At 41.5% G+C, this 21,739-nt stretch overlaps 1 protein-coding gene across 1 annotated transcript in view; it reads right to left on the reverse strand.

Annotated features, from left to right (window-relative positions):
* rapgef4 (Rap guanine nucleotide exchange factor 4) overlaps nt 1-21,739 on the reverse strand; it is a 249,649-nt gene that overhangs the window by 182,975 nt on the left and 44,935 nt on the right. Inside the window, exon 4 of the mRNA XM_062969187.1 lies at nt 15,878-16,024. Within this exon, the coding sequence (XP_062825257.1) occupies nt 15,878-16,024 (147 nt within the window). The remainder of the gene's footprint in view (nt 1-15,877; nt 16,025-21,739) is intronic.

Below are 21,739 nucleotides of genomic sequence, written 5' to 3' on the forward strand. Positions count from 1 at the left end.
TTCCTTATATCAGTGTGTTTCACACTTACAGGTATTTTACATACCTATGCCTTATTTTCAGAATGATGGTGCCTCATGGTTTTCAAAAAAAAAATCAGTCTTAAAGGTGTAAGGTTGTTCAGCCTTCATCATGTCATTTTTGCTATACAATTTTTATTCATAACATATTAGAAGGGCTAAGAGTGGGCAACAGACACTGAATATTAATTAATGAGTGGGCTCCTTTTCCCCATCTATCAAGCAATAAAGAATAAAAGCCCATAACCAGAAAAGTGTTATTTTAGTGTGTTCATACAGAATGAAAGTAGACCAATATCTTCTATTTACTGAGATTTCTCATGTTGCTGTTGATGTTTATATCCTACTTAGCTTACAACAGTTAAAATAGATGCAGCTGGTTTTTTTCATCATATAAATACTACACATGATCCTCATGCATCCTGCCACAATGGTAATTTGCCTTTCTTCCCTTTCCCAGACTAAATTCTCATGTAATGTCAAACTGTGGTTAAGGTCACTAGGTTTTGTGATCTGTCAGCCAATCAGAATAAGAAACCTTGAGTTGCAATAGTTGGCAAAGAATGCTTTGTACTTCCTATACTTTGACATGATATTGGAATTAGCAAATTATCATTGCTCCATTTCCATAGGCAGAAGCTACAATTCATATTAAGACAAAATTTATGAATTTATAAACTGAGAAAATGAAACGCAGAAGCAGAAAACCATGCCTAGACCATGAACATTTATACTACATATGTCTTATTGAACATAGGCCATAGTTTGATGTGATATCTGAATACAGTCACTGAGAAGTGAAGTAGTCCCATGAATCAGCACTTTTGCAAAAACCTAATCCCCATTCCATATCAATTTCCACCAATTTTGCTGTGACCAGATTTTGCTCTGTGTGCATGACTGTATACATTGTATATTTCCTAAACCAAATCTGAAATATCATCGTAGACTGTAATCAGGGCCGGCCCTAGGAAATATTCAAGTGTAAACAAACAGTATTTTGGTGCCTCCCCCCCCCCCCAAACCAATCACTAAAAAATAAAAGAAGGTAGAGGTGAATAGAATAGATAAAAGAGTTACCTTACAAACTCTGACTGAAGCTTCTCCTCCCATAATACATATAGTATGTGATGAGACAAATATATAGTATCACATTTTTTGACATGATGCAAAAGAAATAAGCTGGACACACACCCCTTGAGCAAAGATGAAGTGGAGCAGAACACCTAGAAACCAAGGTGTTGCATGTAGCCCAAGCGCCCAGCAATGAGATGCAGGGAAGGGGGGCAGTAACGGGGTGAGGAAAGCAGAGGTGGGGGTAGGTGGGCATGAGCAAGGAAAGGGAAGGGCTCCTTTGCAAACGAGAGGGGCTGTGGGTGTGGGCTTCCCTCTGCCCTAGAGTGAAGATGCAGTGGCAAAAAAGCAGCAAAGAAAGCATGCAGCATTCTTCCTCCTTCTCGTCTCATTTCTTCCTCTCTTTTCCAAGCCATTGCAAAGAGTACTCACTTTTATATACAGACCCAGTGCCCTCTCCTCGCTTCACGAGCAGGCATTTTTTCAGGGCTTGGGGGAGGTAGAGTTTGGGAGCAAAAAAAGGGGGGAGGGGGTTAAAATGGATGCTGGTGGAAACTGGGATGGGGTTGGAGAGGTAGGAGAGTGAGAAACAGGAGAGGAAAGAGAGTGAGCAACACATGCGTCTGAAGAGGCACCTCACGGATGGAAAGAGAGAGGCAGAAAGGCACAGGCAGGAGTGCAAGTGCGCACCCACCGGAGCACCACAAAAAAAGAGGGAGGGAAAGAGGGAGAGGGAGCTGAGCCTCTGTGTGTATGTGTCCCTTTCCGGGGGAAGAGGGCAGAGCCACCTGAATGACAGACAGCTAGAGGCTGCCAGTCATTCAGGCAGCTCCTCCCCCTTCCCTTCCAGGCTGAGGCAAGGAGGAGGCGCCCTCGCAACCCTTCCTGGGCGCCCCTAGCAGAACTGCGCCACACACAAATGCTTACAAGGCTTATAGCTTGAGCCGGCCCTGACTGTAATGGTGCAGTACACTGTTATCTATTAAAATGACATTTTTAATTAAATTGTACATAGATGTTTGATTCATTTTACTTTTTATATAATGAAATGAGGGTTTCTAGAGATAAAATCACATTAAAAGGGGAAGTCCGGGACATTTCACTGCTTGAGCCCAAGCAACCAATGATTCACTCCTATCTATGCAAAGTACACAGCATCCCAGAGAACAACCAAAATATACCTCTGCCTTCTTGACAACCAAAATAAAATGATCAAATTTTAAATAGCAATTTGCTTATCTTCTTGCTTATCACACAAAATCGTCTGCCTGGGATGGCCATCTCACTCTAATGGTAGGAACATCCCTCCAAATTAACCTTCCATGGAAGCAAAATTCATAGGCAGAACAAGAAGGAAGGTAATTCTTCAACATTAAATGAAAGATTAAGCATTTCAATCCTTGACATGATCTCTATCACACTCAGATCAACTGAATAAATTGTTCAGATTCCACAATATTAGTTTTGCTACACTATTCTCAGAACACCAGTGATATTCTATCCCAGCATCAAGTTCAAAGAACCAATATTTTAATCAAATGTCACAAATATTCAAGAATCTAAAAAAAAGTAAAGATTTGTTTCAAAAATGAATTTTTGACAAGGAAAGACTGAGCTAGAACCATTTTAACCTAGGCCTAATTTAGGAGGTGGGATTTATATGCTTCCAAATATGTTTTGCAAAGAACATAGTTGCTATCCCCTTTAATGGGCAACCTCAATCAGTCAACTCTCCAGGGGGAAGAGGGTTTCCACGGGCAGGGTCTCATTGAGGTGGTTTGGGGGAGAAGGAAGAACGGTCACTTTCGACCCAGGGAGAAGTGCAACAGAGTTTTTGCGACCCTGGAGAGGAATAGGTGTGGTAGTCTTCAGGACAGACCCCCCAGCCTTAAGGTCCTGCTTTTGAACGCCAGATCCGTCAACGGTAAAACAGCTGTTATCCAGGATTTGATCCTGGATGAGGGGGCGGATCTGGCATGCATCACCGAGACGTGGTTGGACGAGCAGGGTGGTGTGAATCTCACCCAGCTGTGCCCACCAGGTTTCGGGGTGCATCAGCAGGCCAGGGCTGGGGGGCGGGGAGGAGGAGTCGCGGTGATCTTTCGGCAGTCCATCGCCCTGATCAGATGCGCCGTTCCGCAGTCTCCAAGGTTTGAGTGTGTCTTCCTGAAGGTGGGAGCCCGAGACAGCTTGGGGATTCTGCTGGTGTACCGTCCACCCCGCGACCCAGCAGTCTCTCTGTCTGAGCTAGCAGAAGTGGTCTCCAATTCGGCCCTGGTCTCCCAACAACTCATAGTTTTGGGGGACTTTAACATTCATGCGGAGACCACTTTGACAGGTGTAGCTCAGGATTTCATGGTTGCCATGACGACCATGGGGCTGACTCTGGGCCCACACATCAGGTGGGACACACGTTGGAGCTGGTTTTTATTGTGGACGGTGGGACAGTCAGAGTGGAAGAGCAAAATATTCTTCCATTGTCATGGTCTGACCATCATCTGATCTGTTTAAGTTTCGCCATGGCTTCTAACCTCCGCAGGGGTGGTGGACCCATTAAGATGGTCCGCCCCAGGAGGCTGATGGATCCGGATGGACTTCTGAGGTCTCTTGGAGATCTTCCTGTTCTGGAGACTGGCGATCCTGTCGATGTCCTGGCTGATCGTTATAACAGCGAGTTGGCAAGGGCACTTGACACGATCGCTCCCGAACGTCCCCTCTCGCTGCGTAGAGTCACGTCGACTCCTTGGTTCACTGAGGAGCTGGCTGTGATGAAGCATGCGAGGAGGGGACTAGAGTGCATCTGGAGGAAATCTCAGGATGTGTCTGACCAAGCACGGGCTAAAGCCGCTATTAAGGCTTACTCCGTGGCTCTGCGAGCAGCCAGGAAAGTTTTCACGACTGCCCGCATAGCGTCTGCAGCCAACAGGCCATCGGAGTTGTTCCGAGTTGTTGGGGAGCTCCTGCGGCCTCCTGAGACCCAGGGGCTTCCTGATGACTTGGCACCTCGGTGCAGCGATTTCGCGCACCATTTTGCAGGCAAAGTTGCTCAGATACGTCATGAGTTGGACTCCAGCTTAACTGTAGTTCCAGCGGAGGTAACCGAGGTACCTGTCTGTTCGATCTTATGGGATTCTTTCCAGCTTGTTCTTCCTGATGACGTGGAGGGGATTCTTGGGTCTGTGAGGGCGACCACTTGCGCTCTGGATCCTTGCCCATCTTGGCTGGTTAAGCTAGCCAAAGATGGGTTGTTGGGTTGGTTTATGGCTATTATAAATGCCTCCCTGGTCCAGGGGTCAGTTCCATCCTGCTTTAAGCAGGCGGTGGTAAAACCGCTATTAAAAAAGACCTCCTTAGACCCATCTGTATGTAGCAGCTACAGACCAATTTCCAACCTCCCATTTTTGGGCAAGGATCTGGAGCGGGTGGTTGCCACGCAGCTCCAGGAGTTCCTCGATGACACTGATTTTCTGGACCGCTCACAGTCTGGTTTCAGGCCTGGGCACAGTACCGAGACGGCTTTGGTCGCCTTGGTGGATGACCTCCGCAGGGAGCTGGACAGGGGGAGTGTGACCCTGCTGGTTCTCCTGGACATCTCTGCGGCTTTCGATACCATCGACCATGGTATCCTTCTGGGGAGGCTCTCTGGGATGGGGCTCGGTGGCACGGTTCTGCAGTGGCTCCAGTCCTTCCTGGAGGGCCGTTCCCAGATGGTGAAGCTGGGGGATACCTGCTCGGACCCCTGGCCATTGACCTGTGGGGTCCCGCAAGGGTCTATCCTATCCCCCATGCTATTTAACATCTACATGAAACCGCTGGGAGAGGTCATCCGGAGTTTTGGAGGGCGTTGCCATCTCTACGCAGATGACACGCAAATCCACTACTCGTTTCCATCTGAATCCAAGGAAGCCCCTCGGATGCTGAACCAGTGCCTGGCCGCTGTGGCGGACTGGATGAGGAGAAACAAGCTGAGGATCAATCCTGACAAGACAGAGGCTCTCCTGGTCAGTCGCTCATCTGATCGGGGTATTGGGTGGCAACCTGTGCTGGACGGGGTTGCACTCCCCCTGAAATCACAGGTCCGCAGTTTGGGGGTCCTCCTGGATTCAGCGTTGACGCTTGAGGCTCAGGTGTCGGCGGTGGCCGGGAGGGCTTTCGCACAACTCAAACTTGTGCGCCAACTGCGACCATACCTCGTGAAGTCTGATTTGACCACGGTGGTCCATGCCCTAGTTACCTCTAGACTGGACTACTGTAATGCGCTCTAGGTGGGGCTTCCCTTGAAGACGGATCGGAAATTACAACTGGTCCAACGCTCAGCTGCCAGATTAATAACGGGGGCGAGTTACAGGGAGAGATCTACTCCCCTGTTTAAAGAGCTCCACTGGCTGCCGTTCACTTTCCGATCCCAATTCAAGGTGCAGACCATCATTTATAAAGCCCTAAACGGTTTGGGACCCACCTACCTTCGTGACCGTATCTCCTACCATAAACCTGCCCGATCTCTTCGATCATCAGGGGAGGCCCTCCTGTCGCCACTGCCTGTATCCCAGACCCGCCTGGTGGGAACAAGGGAGAGGGCCTTTTCTGCTGTGGCCCCCCGTTTATGGAACTCACTGCCCATCGAAATTAGCCAAGCCCCCACTCTTTTAGCCTTCAGGAAAGATTTAAAAACCTGGCTTTTCCGATGTGCTTTCGGAGAGTAACTATTACACACTTCTTTTGTTACTCCCCCATCATCTACCCTCTAGATTGTTTTTATCTTATGTCCCTGGTCTCCGTGATTGTATTCTTATCCTTTTCTCACCCCAAGTTTTAATTAAGTGTCTCATGCGGCCCGCCCTGTTTTATATATATATATATATATATATATATATATATATATATATATATATATATATATAGATTTTGTGTTGCAGTGTATATGATTATTTATTGTATTGTTTAATTGTATTGTGATATGTTGCTTTATATTTTACTATATTGTACTGTTCTGGGCATGGCCCCATGTAAGCCGCCCCGAGTCCCCGTTGGGGAGATGGTGGCGGGGTATAAATAAAGTTTTATTATTATTATTATTGGTTTTTCCACATTAATACAGACTGTGACAGAAAGACAGCAAGAGGGAAAGGGAGGGAGCGGATGAGAACATGCCCACCAATTTTATTATATATTAGGCTGCAATAATAATAACACTTTATTTATATCTCACCCCATCTCCCAAAAAGGGACTCGGAGCGGCTTGCAATCAGAAAATAAAACATACCGTAGTTAAGAATACCAAAACAAAAAATAGCACAAAACAACTGAAACATCAGTAAACAATTATATATAGAAAAATCCAAGTTTTCAATTCCTTCCTAAAGGTCATGAGTATGGGTGCTTGCCTAATCTCCCTGGGGAGGATGTTCCAAAGCGTGGGGGCCACTACAGAGAAGGCCCTCTCCTCGTCCCCACCAACCACACTTGTGATGGTGGTGGGGCTTGAGGAGGGTCTCCCTGGCCAATCTTAAGGCCTGAACAGGTCCATAGGGAAACATGCAGCCGTGTAAATAGGCTGGACCCGAACCATGTAGGGTTTTGTAGGTAATGACCTGCACTTTGAGTTGGGCCCGGAAGTATATAGGCATACTGTGCTGTGCTGGATTATGATTTCAGATTTCCCACTCACCCAGGCCTCATGCCCACAATCATCTAAATATGGCCGAATTCCAAGACATCAGAATAAACTGTACAGACAGTCCCCAAGTTACAAACATCCAACTTACAAACAACTCAGAGTTAAGAACAGAGGTGAGACTACATGACATGAGAAAAATTCACCCTTAGGAAAGAAATGTACCTGTTACAACTTACAAACGAATTCAACTTAAGAACAAACCTACAGAACCTACCTTGTTCATAACAAGGGACAACCCTATTTTCAGTGCAAATTTAGTCAATGAAGGAAAAGGTTTAGTGTTCCAGCTATGATTTAAACAAATAAAACCCTGCAAGTAAAAAATTAGCACAGCCAGAGATGGGCTAGATTTGATCCTTTCTTCTTCAACCAAAAATATGTGATGTTTGTCTTTAAGCACAGGACACATTTTTTAAAATGGCATCCCTCACAAACTATCTAAAGTGATTTAATCTACCCTAGCCACTTGGCACAGACAAGGCCAAATAAGCCCTCAAAGATCATGTTAAGCTGACCATGCTGAATTTCAAACTTTGTTTTATGCCATGTTGTTTAAAAAGTTTATTTGGTCCATTAATTTGGTCGTTGCAAACATTTCCTAGAAGGGAGTGTTTGATTTGATATAGCCAGATTTAGCCATGATCCCACAGGGAGCCCTGAAATAGGATTTCTATCTGGATCCCTTTCAATAAGCTTAACATTGTAATTAAAAAACTCAGCATGGGGTGCACCTTGAAGAGCTTTGCATGATAGGTCAAACCCAAAATATGTCTAACAGATGAAGCTAAACAGCTAAAGGGAAGCCTGTGTGATTTGTTGGATTCTCTAAGGGAATTTCATTGCCTGATCCCTGTGGAGTATAACTTAAATAAAATAAAAAACCTGGGCTATGTGTTTTTATGGTGGCTGCTGCTGAACTGACAGAGTGGCTATTTCTGCAGAAAGCTACACATTATTATTATACACACACATTATTATTATTATTAGTAGTATTAGTATTAGTATTTCCTGGCAAAAAAATATTTGGGAGTCTGGTGGGAGCTGTCCAGCCCAGACGTCATGCTGGCAATTTGTTAAGAGGCTGAAAACAAATCTCTTCAGGCTCAGTTTCATCTCAGACATAAACCTATCTAATCAAAAACACAACAGACTGCTTTTTTAAAAAAAAACTGCAAAGTCATTTCAGGAGAACAAGTGAAGGGGGAAAAGGAGAAGGTAGTAATTTAACCCACTGCTTTTTAGACTGTGGGTCCCCTTAGTTCAATATTGGGGTCTCGAAAACATTTTATTAATGTCACCTTGTGGCTGTTTTAGACATTTACATGAATCTGTTGCGCGGTGTTTGCAGAGGACTTTGAAGAAAATGCTTCAGCTGTACTTCATAAAAAAGAAAATCAGCTTGTTTAGTAAGCCTTGCCAATGCTGATTTGTTATCAGTAAATGCTTGATTTTTATACCTATACTAGCTATACCTGGCCACGCGTTGCTGTGGCCCAGTCTGGTTAGGAAAAATATCTGGGCGTCTCCTGGGAAACATCCTTGGGAATGGCCAATTTTCTCACACCTGAAGCGACTTGCAGTTTCTCAAGTCGCTCCTGACACTGGGGGAAAAAAATGTAATAATCAAATAGTAATGTAATAATATAATGTGGTGCAGGATGTCCCGCAACAAAAATTTTTTTGTAGCTTAAACTTTTCCACAGTTTATATTATGGCACCCTTGGAAATAATGGCATTTATAAACCTTGGAGGAAATATTGTATAATAATAATGTAATACAGTTATAATAGTATAGTAAGCGCTGGCATCTCTCCTCTTTTCTGAGGCTCATGAAAAATAAAGAGAAATGCTGGTATGTAATATATGTTTTTTGATAATGCCTGTGGGTATATTTCTTGTGTTATATTTTTTATATAAGATTATTATTGTTGTATCCCATGACATCTTACCAGAAACCCTTTTTTAAAAAAAAAAAAAGAGGGGAAAACATTACTATGATGGTGACCGCAGGGTTCCGTCCTGGGTCCGGTTCTGTTCAACATTTTTATTAACGACTTAGACGAAGGGTTAGAAGGCACGATCATCAAGTTTGCAGATGACACCAAACTGGGAGGGATAGCTAACACTGCAGAAGACAGGAGCAGAATTCAAAACGATCTTGACAGACTAGAGAGATGGGCCGTACCTAACAAAATGAAGCTCAACAGGGACAAATGCAAGATACTTCGGCAGAAAAAATGGAAATCAAAGATACAGAATGGGGGACGCCTGGCTCGACAGCAGTACGTGTGAAAAAGATCTTGGAGTCCTTGTGGACAACAAGTTAAACATGAGCCTACAATGTGATGCGGCGGCGAAAAAAAGCCAACGGGATTCTGGCCTGCATAAATAGGAGTATAGCGTCTAGATCCAGGGAAGTCATGCTACCCCTCTATTCTGCCTTGGTCAGGCCACACCTGGAATACTGTATCCAATTCCGGGCACCACAATTGAAGGGAGATGTTGACAAGCTGGAAAGCGTCCAGAGGAGGGCAACTAAAATGATTAAGGGTCTGGAGAACAAACCCTATGAGGAGCGGCTTAAAGAGCTGGGTATGTTTAGCCTGCAGAAGAGAAGGCTGAGAGGAGACATGATAGCCATATACAAATATGTGAGGGGAAGTCATAGGGAGGAGGGAGCAAGCTTGTTTTCTGCTGCCCTGGAGACTACAGGAAAGGAGATTCCACCTGAACATCAGGAAGAACTTCCTCACTGTGAGGGCTGTTCGGCAGTGGAACTCTCTGCTCCAGACTGAGGTGGAGGCTCCTTCTTTGGAGGCTTTTAAGCAGAGGCTGGATGGCCATATGTCGGGGGTGTTTTGAATGAGATTTTCCTGCTTCTTGCAGGGGGTTGGACTGGATGGCCCGTGAGGTCTCTTTCAACTTTACGATTCTATGATTCTATGATTCTATGATTCTATTATTCTATTCTATGACTATTCAGGACCTCAAATTTTCCCACATTACTTTGCTCACTTCAATTCTCTCCAAACTTCATGGCCTGTGGTAATAAGTTCAAGCTATGTGTGCAACTGTTAGCCGCCAAAGCACCATTTCAGACCATTTCAATACTTTATCATGAGGGAAAACATCTACAAATCTGGTGCAAAAACACAGAGCCACATTAATATGTTATATTAATTGATCTTATGGGAAAGGCCCTGAAAACACATCACTGAAATGGAAAGAATCAAATAAGTAAAGTGACCCAAGTTCAATGCACTTCTCTTACTAAAAGCTTTCATAGTTTCCCTCCAGGATCTGTACAATTTATTCCCAAAACACAAAGGTCCTTTCACATGTCTTCCTAGTAAAATGTTTTTTAACTAATTATGTAAAAGTAGAACAAAAAAGCCCATCTTTGGAAAACAGTATACAGTATTCTAAAAAAACTAGATACAGGTGCTTTTACATGCAATGTTTGAGGGTTGATTTTAACTGGATTGCTACCCATTCCACAATTGTCAAAGTATCTCTCTTTTTTAATCGCAATGCCTCTGGCTTTAATGTTAAATTTAACTGAGTTGTGCCACTATTTACAATGAAAATCCAGCTATTTGAAATCAGGCTGAAATTGCACTGTTTGCCAAAATATAAGAGCTGGATTGTGTCTAATGGCTATGATCCTACTGATGTGGACAGGATCTGTGCACACTTCACTACATTTGGGCTGATTCTCTTTTTCAAGTAAAACAAGTTTCCCTCTGGCATCTGGCAGCTTCCATGGCCCTATCTACACTGCTACATGATGCAGTTTGAAACTATGTTCAGTATAAACTCAGTTCAGTTTGACTTCTATACTGAAGTTTCTGTGAGATAAATCAGTGAATCAAAGAAAGATTTCATAGAATCATAGAATTGCAAGAGTCCACAAGAGCCATCCAGTCCAGCCACACAGGAGCACACAGTCAAAGCACACCCAACAGATGGCCATCCAGCTTCTGTTTAAAAACCTCCAGAGAATAAGACTTCACCATGCTCTGATGTTGATTATAGTACAATGAAACAATATTCCACAAATACTCTGAATGACTAACCCTAAAATCCCAAATCCACGCAGTATTTTTACAGCAATATTTCCTTTCTAAAATGAAATTTAATAATTTCCTCAGATAAACTCCAATACATTTCTGAAATGCTGCATTTGAAAAAAAGCAAGTGAGAACATTCAAACCTGGAGAAATACCATTCTTACAGTTACTCAGGCCCCTTCAACACTGCCATATAAAATTCAGATTATTTGCTTTGAACTGGATTATATGACAGTGTAAAAGGAACCTCAGATAGCAAATAGCTCCTCAAGTAACAAAATATATACTTCTAGTAAATGTTATTAGTAAGCACATACTGAGCCCTATGATCTGTTGTTTCACACATTTGAATAGGAGAAATCATGCACATGTTTAACTCTCTTTTGAATCATTAGGACTCAAACATCCTTGACTTCATCCGAGTTCTTCCTGATGTCTCCTTTAAATCAATTCAAAATTCATCATTCTTGATCACAGTAACAATAACTGGAAAATTAATCCCTCTTCTTTATTACAAATCAATCAAGGCGCCAATGCTTCTTCAGGATAATATAAAAAACAAATGATATGTTTTCAATCTTTTTCTTGAACTTCTTAAGACAATTCTCTCACACAGAGATGTGAATGCGTGCACGCACACACACATGTTGTGTTGCCATTAGATAGCTCTCTTTTTAAAACTGATGTATATAAGAATCCAGTCTGAAATATATTTGAATTAAGGCCTTTAATCTTATTTTGGGTTTAAAAAAAACTTCCCGAGCCTTACAAAATAGAACACATTTTATATTATGTAACATTATATAACAGTTCAAGTACTGTATAAATTGTTGTTTTTTTCTAAACATGCTGTTATGAAGGCTTACGTTTTGTTTTTTCTTTCTTAAGAGTGGATCCAAAATTAATTTTTAGTAAGAGAGAGTTGCATAATCCAGAGTACATTTGATAAAGCACACTCATTAAAAGATTTTGTTCATGGCTACTACGCCTAGTCAAACCGAATCACACCCTGCTGAGATCCTCTTGCAGTCCTTTTCCAAATAATGAAGTAAACGCTTTCTCAGTTGAGCGCTGGAAAATATGCTTCGCTTCTGGGTGCAATGTTTGTACATACAACTTCTTATCCAACCTCATAATTGCACCAAGTTCTTATTTTATTCCCTAGGACTGAAAACTGTTTGTTTTTCTATTGTCATTTTGGGAAGTTCACTATGTGCAGCAATAGGAAAGTACTCTAAAAATAAGTCATCTGTCAGCCAAATTCACTCCCTTCCTGTCTGCATTTTCTGCAACCCAGTCAAAGGATAAAACAAGAACACAATACTCCTGTGCCATCCTGCAATGTGAACAAATAAACACTTTTCTTCCATCCTTTCTTTCTTAAATAAAGACTATGAGGATATGGGAAGAAAGATCTTGCAGTACTGTATACCATTGGCACACACAAAACCCATTGTAATGTTTAGATTTGCTTCCCCCTGAAGCTAATTTCTTTGACTTTTTTTAACAAAGAAAACTTAAACACAACACAGAGGAGATCAAGGCTCGCATTTAGAAATAGGTTTAGAAATAAGGGAATCATGGCTCCTTGTCCTTAACCAGTGGTTTCATTCTTTCCAACCTCCCACAACAGCTGTCTGTGTAAAGCTAGATGTCTCTAAGGAAGAACATGATATGTAACTGTCCATGGAAAGGGTGTTATTGGAAAAGAAGTAGTCATCGGAGCCAGAGGAGGGTGGGGAAATAGCCAATTGTGTTAGTAATTGCCATCAAAAGGATAACATTGGATGTCTTTACTGAATATCAAAAACGAGTAGCAGCTCAGGAAGGGGGAACTAGCTATACATTTTTAAAAATTAGGGAAAATCATAGTTGGTTGGCTTGGATTTATCAACAAAAGCTAACTGCCCCTTGCAAAAGAATCAAGCAAAGGACAGCAGCACCCAAAGACATACTTTTTACTCAAGGCAAAGGACAAAACTGGCTCTACAACCCAAGTACAGAAATAGGGCAAGAGGCAGGTGAATTGTATATTGGCACAAGTAATGGGTTAGTGCTCTGAGGGGTCTGCTGTCTGGTAGGTATAACTCTGCTGAGTTGATTGAATGAAAACTATTTCTGAAATTTCTAGCAGTTGAAGGAGGGTGAGGACAAAGGGGTAAAGAGGAAGGAAGAGAGATAAACTGGGATGTATTAAAAGTAGCTGGAAAAGCAGAACAACAGAGGATTGATCAGGACTGTTCTTCCAAATCAAGATGGTTGGAGGGTGTGGAATTTATACTTGAGGCTTCTAACTGACTTGTTCTCATACTTTGAAATTAAACTACTTTCACCCACAATAGTAACTGGCTAAGTTCTTAAAATATTGACAACTCTCATGCATAATAATGACATGGTGCAACAGTGCTGCATGAGTAAAGGTGGCATCTGGATGGCTCAAACCAAGCAAAACACATAATCAGTAAAAAAAATAAACTATATTCAGACTGCAAAATGACACGAAAGAGGCGGTAAAGCAAGGCTGGTGCCCCTGTTCTTGTACAACAGCTCCAGCCCTTGAGCATCAGGCTGGGCAAAAGGAATTGGAGGAGCCTGACTCGCTCCATGAATGTTGGCTCTGCACAATGGCTGCTTCTCCAGGCTGTGCATGGGTGGAGCGGCCTGATGTTGAGAGCCTGGGGCATCTCCATCTCGACAGTGATTCCCAACAAGCAGGCTGTGTTTGGCACATGGGTGGCAGCCATGGCTGGCCCTGCAGTGCCTCCTTGGCTGCCTGCCCTGGTGGCTGCATAGGCAGTACAGGGGGCACAGTACACAGTTGCCTGACACTTTACACCATGACCTTCCACCGAGGGAGGGTATGTAAGAGCTCCCAAACCTTCCAGCAGGAAAAAGCCCCCAGGTGGCTCTGTCCCCTCTCCCAACAGCAGAAGCACTGGGTAGGGGGCCTGGCCTCTTTTTCTGGGCAGAAGCGGCAGTGTAAAAGCTTGCCCAGTGGCCACAGAAGTGTTCTGTTTCTTTGCCTTCTCTTTATGATGGTGTTCTACTGTCAGGCACTGCACTGCAGACCCTGACTTTGAGAGCTTCACCCCCACTGGGTTTGCCCCTGATAATGAAGAGGAGGCCTTTGCAGCGACCGGTAAGTGAACCTTGCTGCCCACAGCAGCTAACGGCTCTGACGCAGCCCACTTTCTAGGACTGGGAAGGGTTTGAAGAAGAGCCTCCTCATAGAGCATGGCCTTAAATTACAAATCTCTGTTTTTCCAAGCCTGGGATTTAAAGGAGAGACATACCTCACAACAGGTTACAACATGCCCCTCACCAAGCACAACACACACATATAATGTCCATTGGCATCTGTCAACTTGGTGCCACAAGATGCACACTTCTTAAAGCAAGGAGTAGACATTACTGGCCTGAGTTGGTCAAAGTCCAAGTCAAAACCATAGTAGAGTAGGAATATCCAAAGAGTAGTCAAACAGTCCATAGGTCAACACAAGGTAAGCTAGTCAGTTTTGAAATATTCCTTTGCTTGCTGTTAAGGTGGCGGACAAAAGTAACTGAGGCTACAGCCCCACACACTGGCTATATATCATCTGGGGAGTGTGGGTAGCCTTAAAGCCAAAGAGCTTTCCAGAAGATTCCGAGACTTGCTGTGCAGGTACCGGCAACTACTATATATTGCTTTCACAAAGACCACAAAGAAGAAACCAGGAAGGAAAGAGAGAGAAAGAAAAAAAACAGAAGGGGACAGAGCAATAGTAGAAGAACACATTCTGGAAACTTTGTTTATCCACTGGCTTTAACTTCAACACACTCAAGGTATATGGCTAACTTGTTACTCTCAAGGGAATGCAGCCCTCAGTATGGAAAAGGTTTCCCAATTCCTAGTATAAAACCTACAGTCCTCAAGTTTAAAAATGTTTGTGTTTCCACTAATGAGCCCATATTAAACAGTTAAGTAATCTATTGCTGTTTTAAACATTGTGAGACATGTATGAAATTAATTTGTTATATTAAACATTAAAACATCCATTTGTTATATAAAACATTAAAACATGGTAAAACATCCAATTGTTAAAGAGCATATACTTTTGTTTAAAATGGCCAATGTACCCTCAAAAGGTGCCCCTAAATTAAAACATTTAAATAATATGCAGAATTAAAAGTTACCCAAAAACTAGATATTGTTGGTATTTAATGGTCAAAATAATGAATTTCAAATTAATTATTGAAAGTTGAAATGAATTAGAAGTAGCAACATTAATTTTAGAACACCATTTCTAAGCTCTGTACAGATCATGTAGTATATAGAAGGCTTGAAATATGCCTTCCAAGTACCAATCATTATTTGGTCATATTTTCAAAACCTGAAAGTCTTTACTCTCCAGTCATGTTAGATTAGCATGTGAACACATGAATGAGGCTTATAAGGCACGAAGCACAACTAATTAAAAACAGCAAGAATACCAACAGTTTGTCACCCATGTGCAAACAAATGAGGTTTTTTTTTTTCAGAGTTAACCTCATTCTGCTGCCAATGCTAAACTTCTACAAACTGTTTCCAACATTTTGCCCACAACATTACAAATATTTAGCAACATCAAAATCTTTGGGAGTGTATGACTAAATAGCAATGAAAAGCCTGGCAAGCAGACAGCAACTCCAAATAGTGAAAAGATCATTGATAGTAAGGATGCTGAAGAGAGCTAAAGAAAACACATGAGCAGAAATTTAAACAATCTTTTTTTTTACTTTTATTAGCCAGAGCAAGATATATTTGGTAAGTGGGGAGAGGGGTAAATCTTTCTTTCTAACAAAAGAACTATTGTGATACTTTGCAAATAAAAAGGTATGACATGACTTGCCTTCTATGTTTTTGCAGTTACAGATGAACCCAGCTATATTTCTATCTATACATTCCCTGTATATGTGCTGCTGACATTCACTGCTATAGACAGCTAGGCTCATTGCCCTTTCAGTTCATCTCCCTTACCAATGTTAACATTGATCAAGCAGGGTTTTTTTTCCAGCTTACCTCCCAAAGTGCCTTGAAATCTTTCTGCTCAATTCGCAACAGCTCACTGTTTTCCCTTGTAACAATAGTAGCATGGCGAGGGGTGTTATCCAAAATCGACTCTCCAAAAGCGGTTCCAATTCCCAAGGTGCAGATTGTCACAGCATCCTGTGAATCAGAGTTAAAGGGATACACACTCAGCCTTTGAGATCTGCAGAGTTTCATGTCACACAGTTCTGCCAAAGGCACGGCAGCCTTCAGTTGTGAACAAATATTTTAGGTTGTGACAGCTCCTTGCCTATGAATAGCACAGTAGGATTTTCAACAGACCCATGTCTCAATTTGAAAGAAGGCTCAGACTACAAATGCATTTTGGTTCAGTGTGTCTGAAATAATAATGATGAAACAGAGACACTTAATATAATACTATGTAACAAAATTTGGGAAAAAAAATCTGTTCCTGGTTTGAAAATGCTATTTCTGTTTAATTGTACAGTGCTTACTTTGAAAATACTTGTTATACTGCAGAAACTTCTTCTTCTTTTTTTTTTTTTTTTTGCTGCCACAAACAATGTTGAATTGGCTGAGACTCGAGATATTCATTGAAAACTGTAGCAAAATGTAATGCAGGATGTTCCACAAAAACAACGTTTTTGCTGTTTAATACATTTTTTCCATATTTTATGATAGAACCAATTAGGAAATGACATTTATAACCCAAGGACAAAAATTGTGTTACATAGTGTAATAGAGTGGTTTTCCACCATTGCAATTTGGTGATCAGTAAGTCAGTCCAAAGTATCCTGATCCAGCAGTGCAGTGCATTTGTAATTGTTATTGTTATTATTAAACCATTTCCCTCTATTAACAGAGGCTAAAACTGGCAAACAATTCTAAAAGCAATCTATATATATAAAAGAGTGATGGCATCACGGCGACCCACAAAACAACAAAACTACAGGCCCTCCAACCTCGAAATTTGACAAGACAACCCATCATCCACGCCTCTAGGTTGATACAACAAAAAGAAAAGAAAAATAAAGTCCTAATTAGAGAGGAATAATTGCTTTTATCCAATTGCTGCCAGTTAGAAGGCTAAGCTCCTCCAACTTGGTCTCCTAGCAACCCAATAGAAAATAATAAAAAACACTAAACATTAATACAATAAAATACTATAATAACAGAAAATAACTAAAAATAATACAAGAAAATAATAAAATATAATAAATAAAAATATAACTTACAATAAAATTAATAAAAAATTGCAAATAACGTCAAATAAAAATTACACAACAATTTTTAACCAATACCACCACCACTTTACCACAGCAACGCGTGGCCAGGCACAGCTAGTACAATATAAAACCTAAAAACGATAAACCCTAAAATAGATTTAAACCAAACACTATTTAAGTTAAAACCATTAAAAATTATTTGAAAAACATAAAATACCACCACACAACACTCCAATTATTAAAAAAAAACATTCTTTAAATCCTGCCTGAATGAAAAGGTCTCAGCTTTCCAGAAGAAGGAAAGCAGGGAGGGGACAATTCTGGCTTACTTAGATAGAGTTCAGAGTTGAGTTCAGTGTCGAGGGACAGCAACCGAAAAGGCCCTCTCTTGAGTTCCCACCAACTGGGCTTGTGAGAGAAACTATATCTGAACTTAAAAGATCTTCTCAGTAGGCTAATGAAGGTGACAGTGTTTCAGAACTTCATCTAACTTCAGAGTCTGGTAATTTACCATAGTGTTCATGAATCCGCAAGTTTTTTTCTGCCAAATATGCTGAAAATTAAGAGCCAGTCTGTAGTGGTTTGAGTGTTGGACTGTGACTCTGGAGACCAGGGTTTGATTCTCCACTCAGTCATAGAAACCCACTGGATTACCTCAGGCGAGGTACATACTCTCAGCACCAAAAAAAGAAGGAGGAATCTTATAGTTTCTAGGCGGGGGGGGGGGGGGGGGGGAAGCATCATTATGTGCATGGATGGCAAAAATTGAAAAATAGCACTGAGTCCAAACCTGACTAAGCTATACAAACCCACAGCAAAATATTTAAAAAATTAAGTTGTGTCTCAAGAAAACAGAGGTAAGGACTTTACCGCATGAGAGAGAGAAACTGACACTGAAGCAGGACCATCACCTTTCATGATGGCCCTTATTGCATGACACCATGAACATCCGGCTGCTGGTCAGCTTCCTCTCCACAGTGAACCTGTACCCTGCTATGTATTCATGGGGGAAGAGGTTAAAACCTATCAACAGCTACAAATCGTGTAATGTTCCCATCATCTTTCTGGTGTGGTGTGGCTACTATTGTGCTTCATTACTCATTATTAGTACTGCTCAGTAGCTTTCATTCTGGAGCTTCTTGGCTGTTGTTATCAATACTTCTTTGCTTTTACAGCCTTGCCCTTTACTTCTTGAAACATATGAATGACCCTCAGTTTGATATCTTTAGTTTGAGCACTTCAGCTTGAAGACTAGAAGATGTCAGAGTCTTGTTTTCTGACAGTATTATTGTTAATCTTTCTGACCTCTTGCTGCACTGAGGTACCCATCTCACAGAAGGAACAACAGCATATTCAGCTTTATTCACGGAACCAGATGGTCAAATTCACACAACAATAACAACAGCAACAACAACAACTTCTTATATTCCTGCCCCATCTCCCTAAAGGGACTCGGGGCAGCTTACATGGGGACCAAGCCCAGGATACGGAAAATTAAAATTAACACCATAAAATACATTGCATTACAATAATTTTAAAAACGTATAAAATATCATAAAAACATAAATTATCGAAATAACAACCAGTAGGCAAGCACAGTGGGCATGTTCAGAACTGAGAGGATGGGACAGGGGCTTGTGCACTAAAGACATAAAAAGTAACTAGAAATAAAGAATTCACTCTAGTTGCGCTTTATTCTACCATCTTTCTTCCTGGAGAATGACAGAACCTTTAAAATGTCTCTCTCTCTCTCTCTTTGACAAGAAAAACCCTTCTTAAAAACCACAATGGCATTTTTTAAAGGTAAGGAAACACAGGGAATATTTCTCAGGCACAGGAAAGGTTCATTTTAGAAAATAAAAGTTGTGCAAGGGCAAGTAATGTGAAGACGGGCAAAGACAGCCTAAGGCAGTGATGGCAAACCTTTTAAAGACGGGGTGCCCAAACCTGGGTGGGGAGCATTTGGGGGGGGGGGGGGGGTGGCAAACAGAGAAGTGGCAAGCAGGTGGGCAGGCAAGCAGGTGAGCAAATATGCAAACAAAGGGGTGGTAAGTGGGTGGTGGGCAAGTGGAGGACCGGGTAGCGGGCAAATGAGTGGGCGAGCAAGGAGTGCATGAGTGTGACTTCCATCACAAATGCCATAGGTTTGCCACCACTGGCCTATGGCATGTTGCTGTCCAAGGTGGAATAAAAATGTTACCTCCTCATTCACTCAAGTTAAGGTGCACAGTACTCAAAAGCAGACAAATTATTCTGATACTCTCCACAAAACAAAGAATTCCAATGAGCACTACCTCTTTCCTGGCAGCAAGGATATAACAATAACAAAAGCAAATAGCTAACTGTTTCCTGCCTTTTCATGATGTGTAAAAACTTTTCAAAAAGAGAAGGAAAAATACTTCAAGGTTAGCATTTTTCATGAGCTAGGTATAAGTTTGAGCCCCGGTGGTGAAGTGCGTTAAAGCACTGAGCTGCTGAACTTGCAGACCGAAAGGTCCCAGGTTCAAATCCCAGAAGCGGTTTGAGCGCCCGCTGTTAGCTCCAGCTCCTGCCAACCTAGCAGGTCGAAAACATGCAAATGTGAGTAGATCAATAGGTACTGCTCCGGTTGGAAGGTAACGGCACTCCATACAGTCATGCCGGCCACATGACCTTGGAGGTGTCTACGGACACCTCAGCTTAGAAATGGAGATGAGCACCAACCCCCAGAGTCAGACATGACTGGACTTAACGTCAGGGGAAACCTTTACCTTTACCTTTACCTAGGTATAAGTTCATGTGATTTTCTAGACTTCAGAACCTCATTTTTTTCTGTCCTGTTTTAAGAAGTCTACTCACCTTGCGGGAAGCAAGGCACATGATTCCAATTAAGTCAGTTAACATGGCTGTCAGAGAACTCCCACTGTTCCTGTAGACCAATTCGGGAAATGTGATCAGCTAGATACCTTGCTTGTTGTCATTCCCCACCTCACACAATCCAAGAAACAGCAGGAGAATCAACTCCTGGTGCCAACTGAAGGTCAGTCAGAGAATGGTCTTTAAAAAAGGGTTATTCCTAATACTGGAAAATATATTTGTTTTCAAACCTACAGACTTGCTGTGAGTAGGAAGACAGAAATCCACATCACAACTCATATGCCATAAGGCAACCAATCTATAAAGTACAGTATGAAAAATAAAACACTCTTGGAATTATTTCCTCTGGAACTGAAGAAATTCTTTTATTTATTACATTTATATTATTTTGCCTTTTTTCCAATGGGTTCTAAGCAGTATACATCTCCTCTCAATTTTGTCCTCACAACAACTCCATAAGATCAAGTCAGGTCAGGTCATCTCCTCATCCTGTGAACTTCATGGCTCAGCTGGGAACACAACCTAGATCCCTAACTTCATGACCTTCAAAGGCCCTTAGTGGGTTCTCCTTTAGTACATTTCAGAAGACCTGTAAAATCTTTCTTTTTAATTGGATCTATGGAATTTGCCACTACAATATTTTTGTTGTAAACTAATTATTTTTTCTATATTTTACAGTCGAGTGTTTTTTTTAAATTGTGATATTTTCCCCTTTCTGTTCTCTGAAGATATTTTTAAACCTGCTGGGAAACAGTATACTGTACATCTAAAGACAAATATGCTCCCAAGGTCTTTGTTCTTTTATTCATATCAAAATATTGCAGAAGAAAATTAGTTTTTAAATGTTTTAAAAATTAAGTATTGTTTTGCTTGAATCTAAGCACATTTCAATCAGGGTATTCATTACTAGCTTAACTGTATTCCTTCCTGGCCTCTCTGCCGCATCCCGCATAATCTTGAAGAAATTTACGGGAACAAATGTTTCTTTAGAAGTCATATCTATTACTATACATTAGGAAATATTTCAAACCATATATTCAATGAACTACATTGTGATCCTTAATGCCCAGCCTCTCCTCACTCATTTTTTGCCATCTTCCTTAGGTCACAGGGCCATCAAATCCTTGAAGTGTGCACAGGGGAAGAAGAAATTTACAATAGCTTGTATTCTATATGTTGGGGCGAGGATACGCACATGTTAGTCCCTTTTGTTCCCAATAGGCTTTTGTTGGCTAAGCAGCACATAAAGATAGGTTTTGGGTTTTTTGCAAGTAATTTTTTTTAAAAAAACCCTAATGAAATCATTAGACAGTGAAATGAAAAAGGGCTTGCACTGTATTAGAATGATGTGCCTTGAAATTTCTTTTAAGATATTTCTCCATCCTGAAAAAAATAGGAAGAGGATCTCTCTGTGCTTCTAAAATTACAGGAACAATTATCCTGATGCTTTTTTAAATGCTCATAAGAAACGGCTGGAATGAGTTATACCAGGGGTCCCAGGAACAGAGACAGCTCAATCAGTACATATCTTCTCGGGGTAGACAACTTTAAAGGCTAGTATTGGCTTCTTGTACCCTTTACTTGTTCTAGTAGGCACCAAAATGTCAAAACTAGGACAGGCTGAGTATCTCTTATCCAGAAATCTGAAATTTTAAATACCCCAAAACCCAAAACTGCCCACATCGGTATCTGAGATAGTGACACCTTTGCTTTCTGTTTCATGCACAAAATCATTAAAAACATTATGTGTAAAATTACCTTTATATAAGGTACTAGCTGTGCCCGGCCACGC

Source organism: Anolis carolinensis, chromosome 1 (genome assembly GCF_035594765.1).
Source record: "Anolis carolinensis isolate JA03-04 chromosome 1, rAnoCar3.1.pri, whole genome shotgun sequence".
NCBI classification, from domain to species: Eukaryota; Metazoa; Chordata; class Lepidosauria; order Squamata; family Dactyloidae; genus Anolis; species Anolis carolinensis.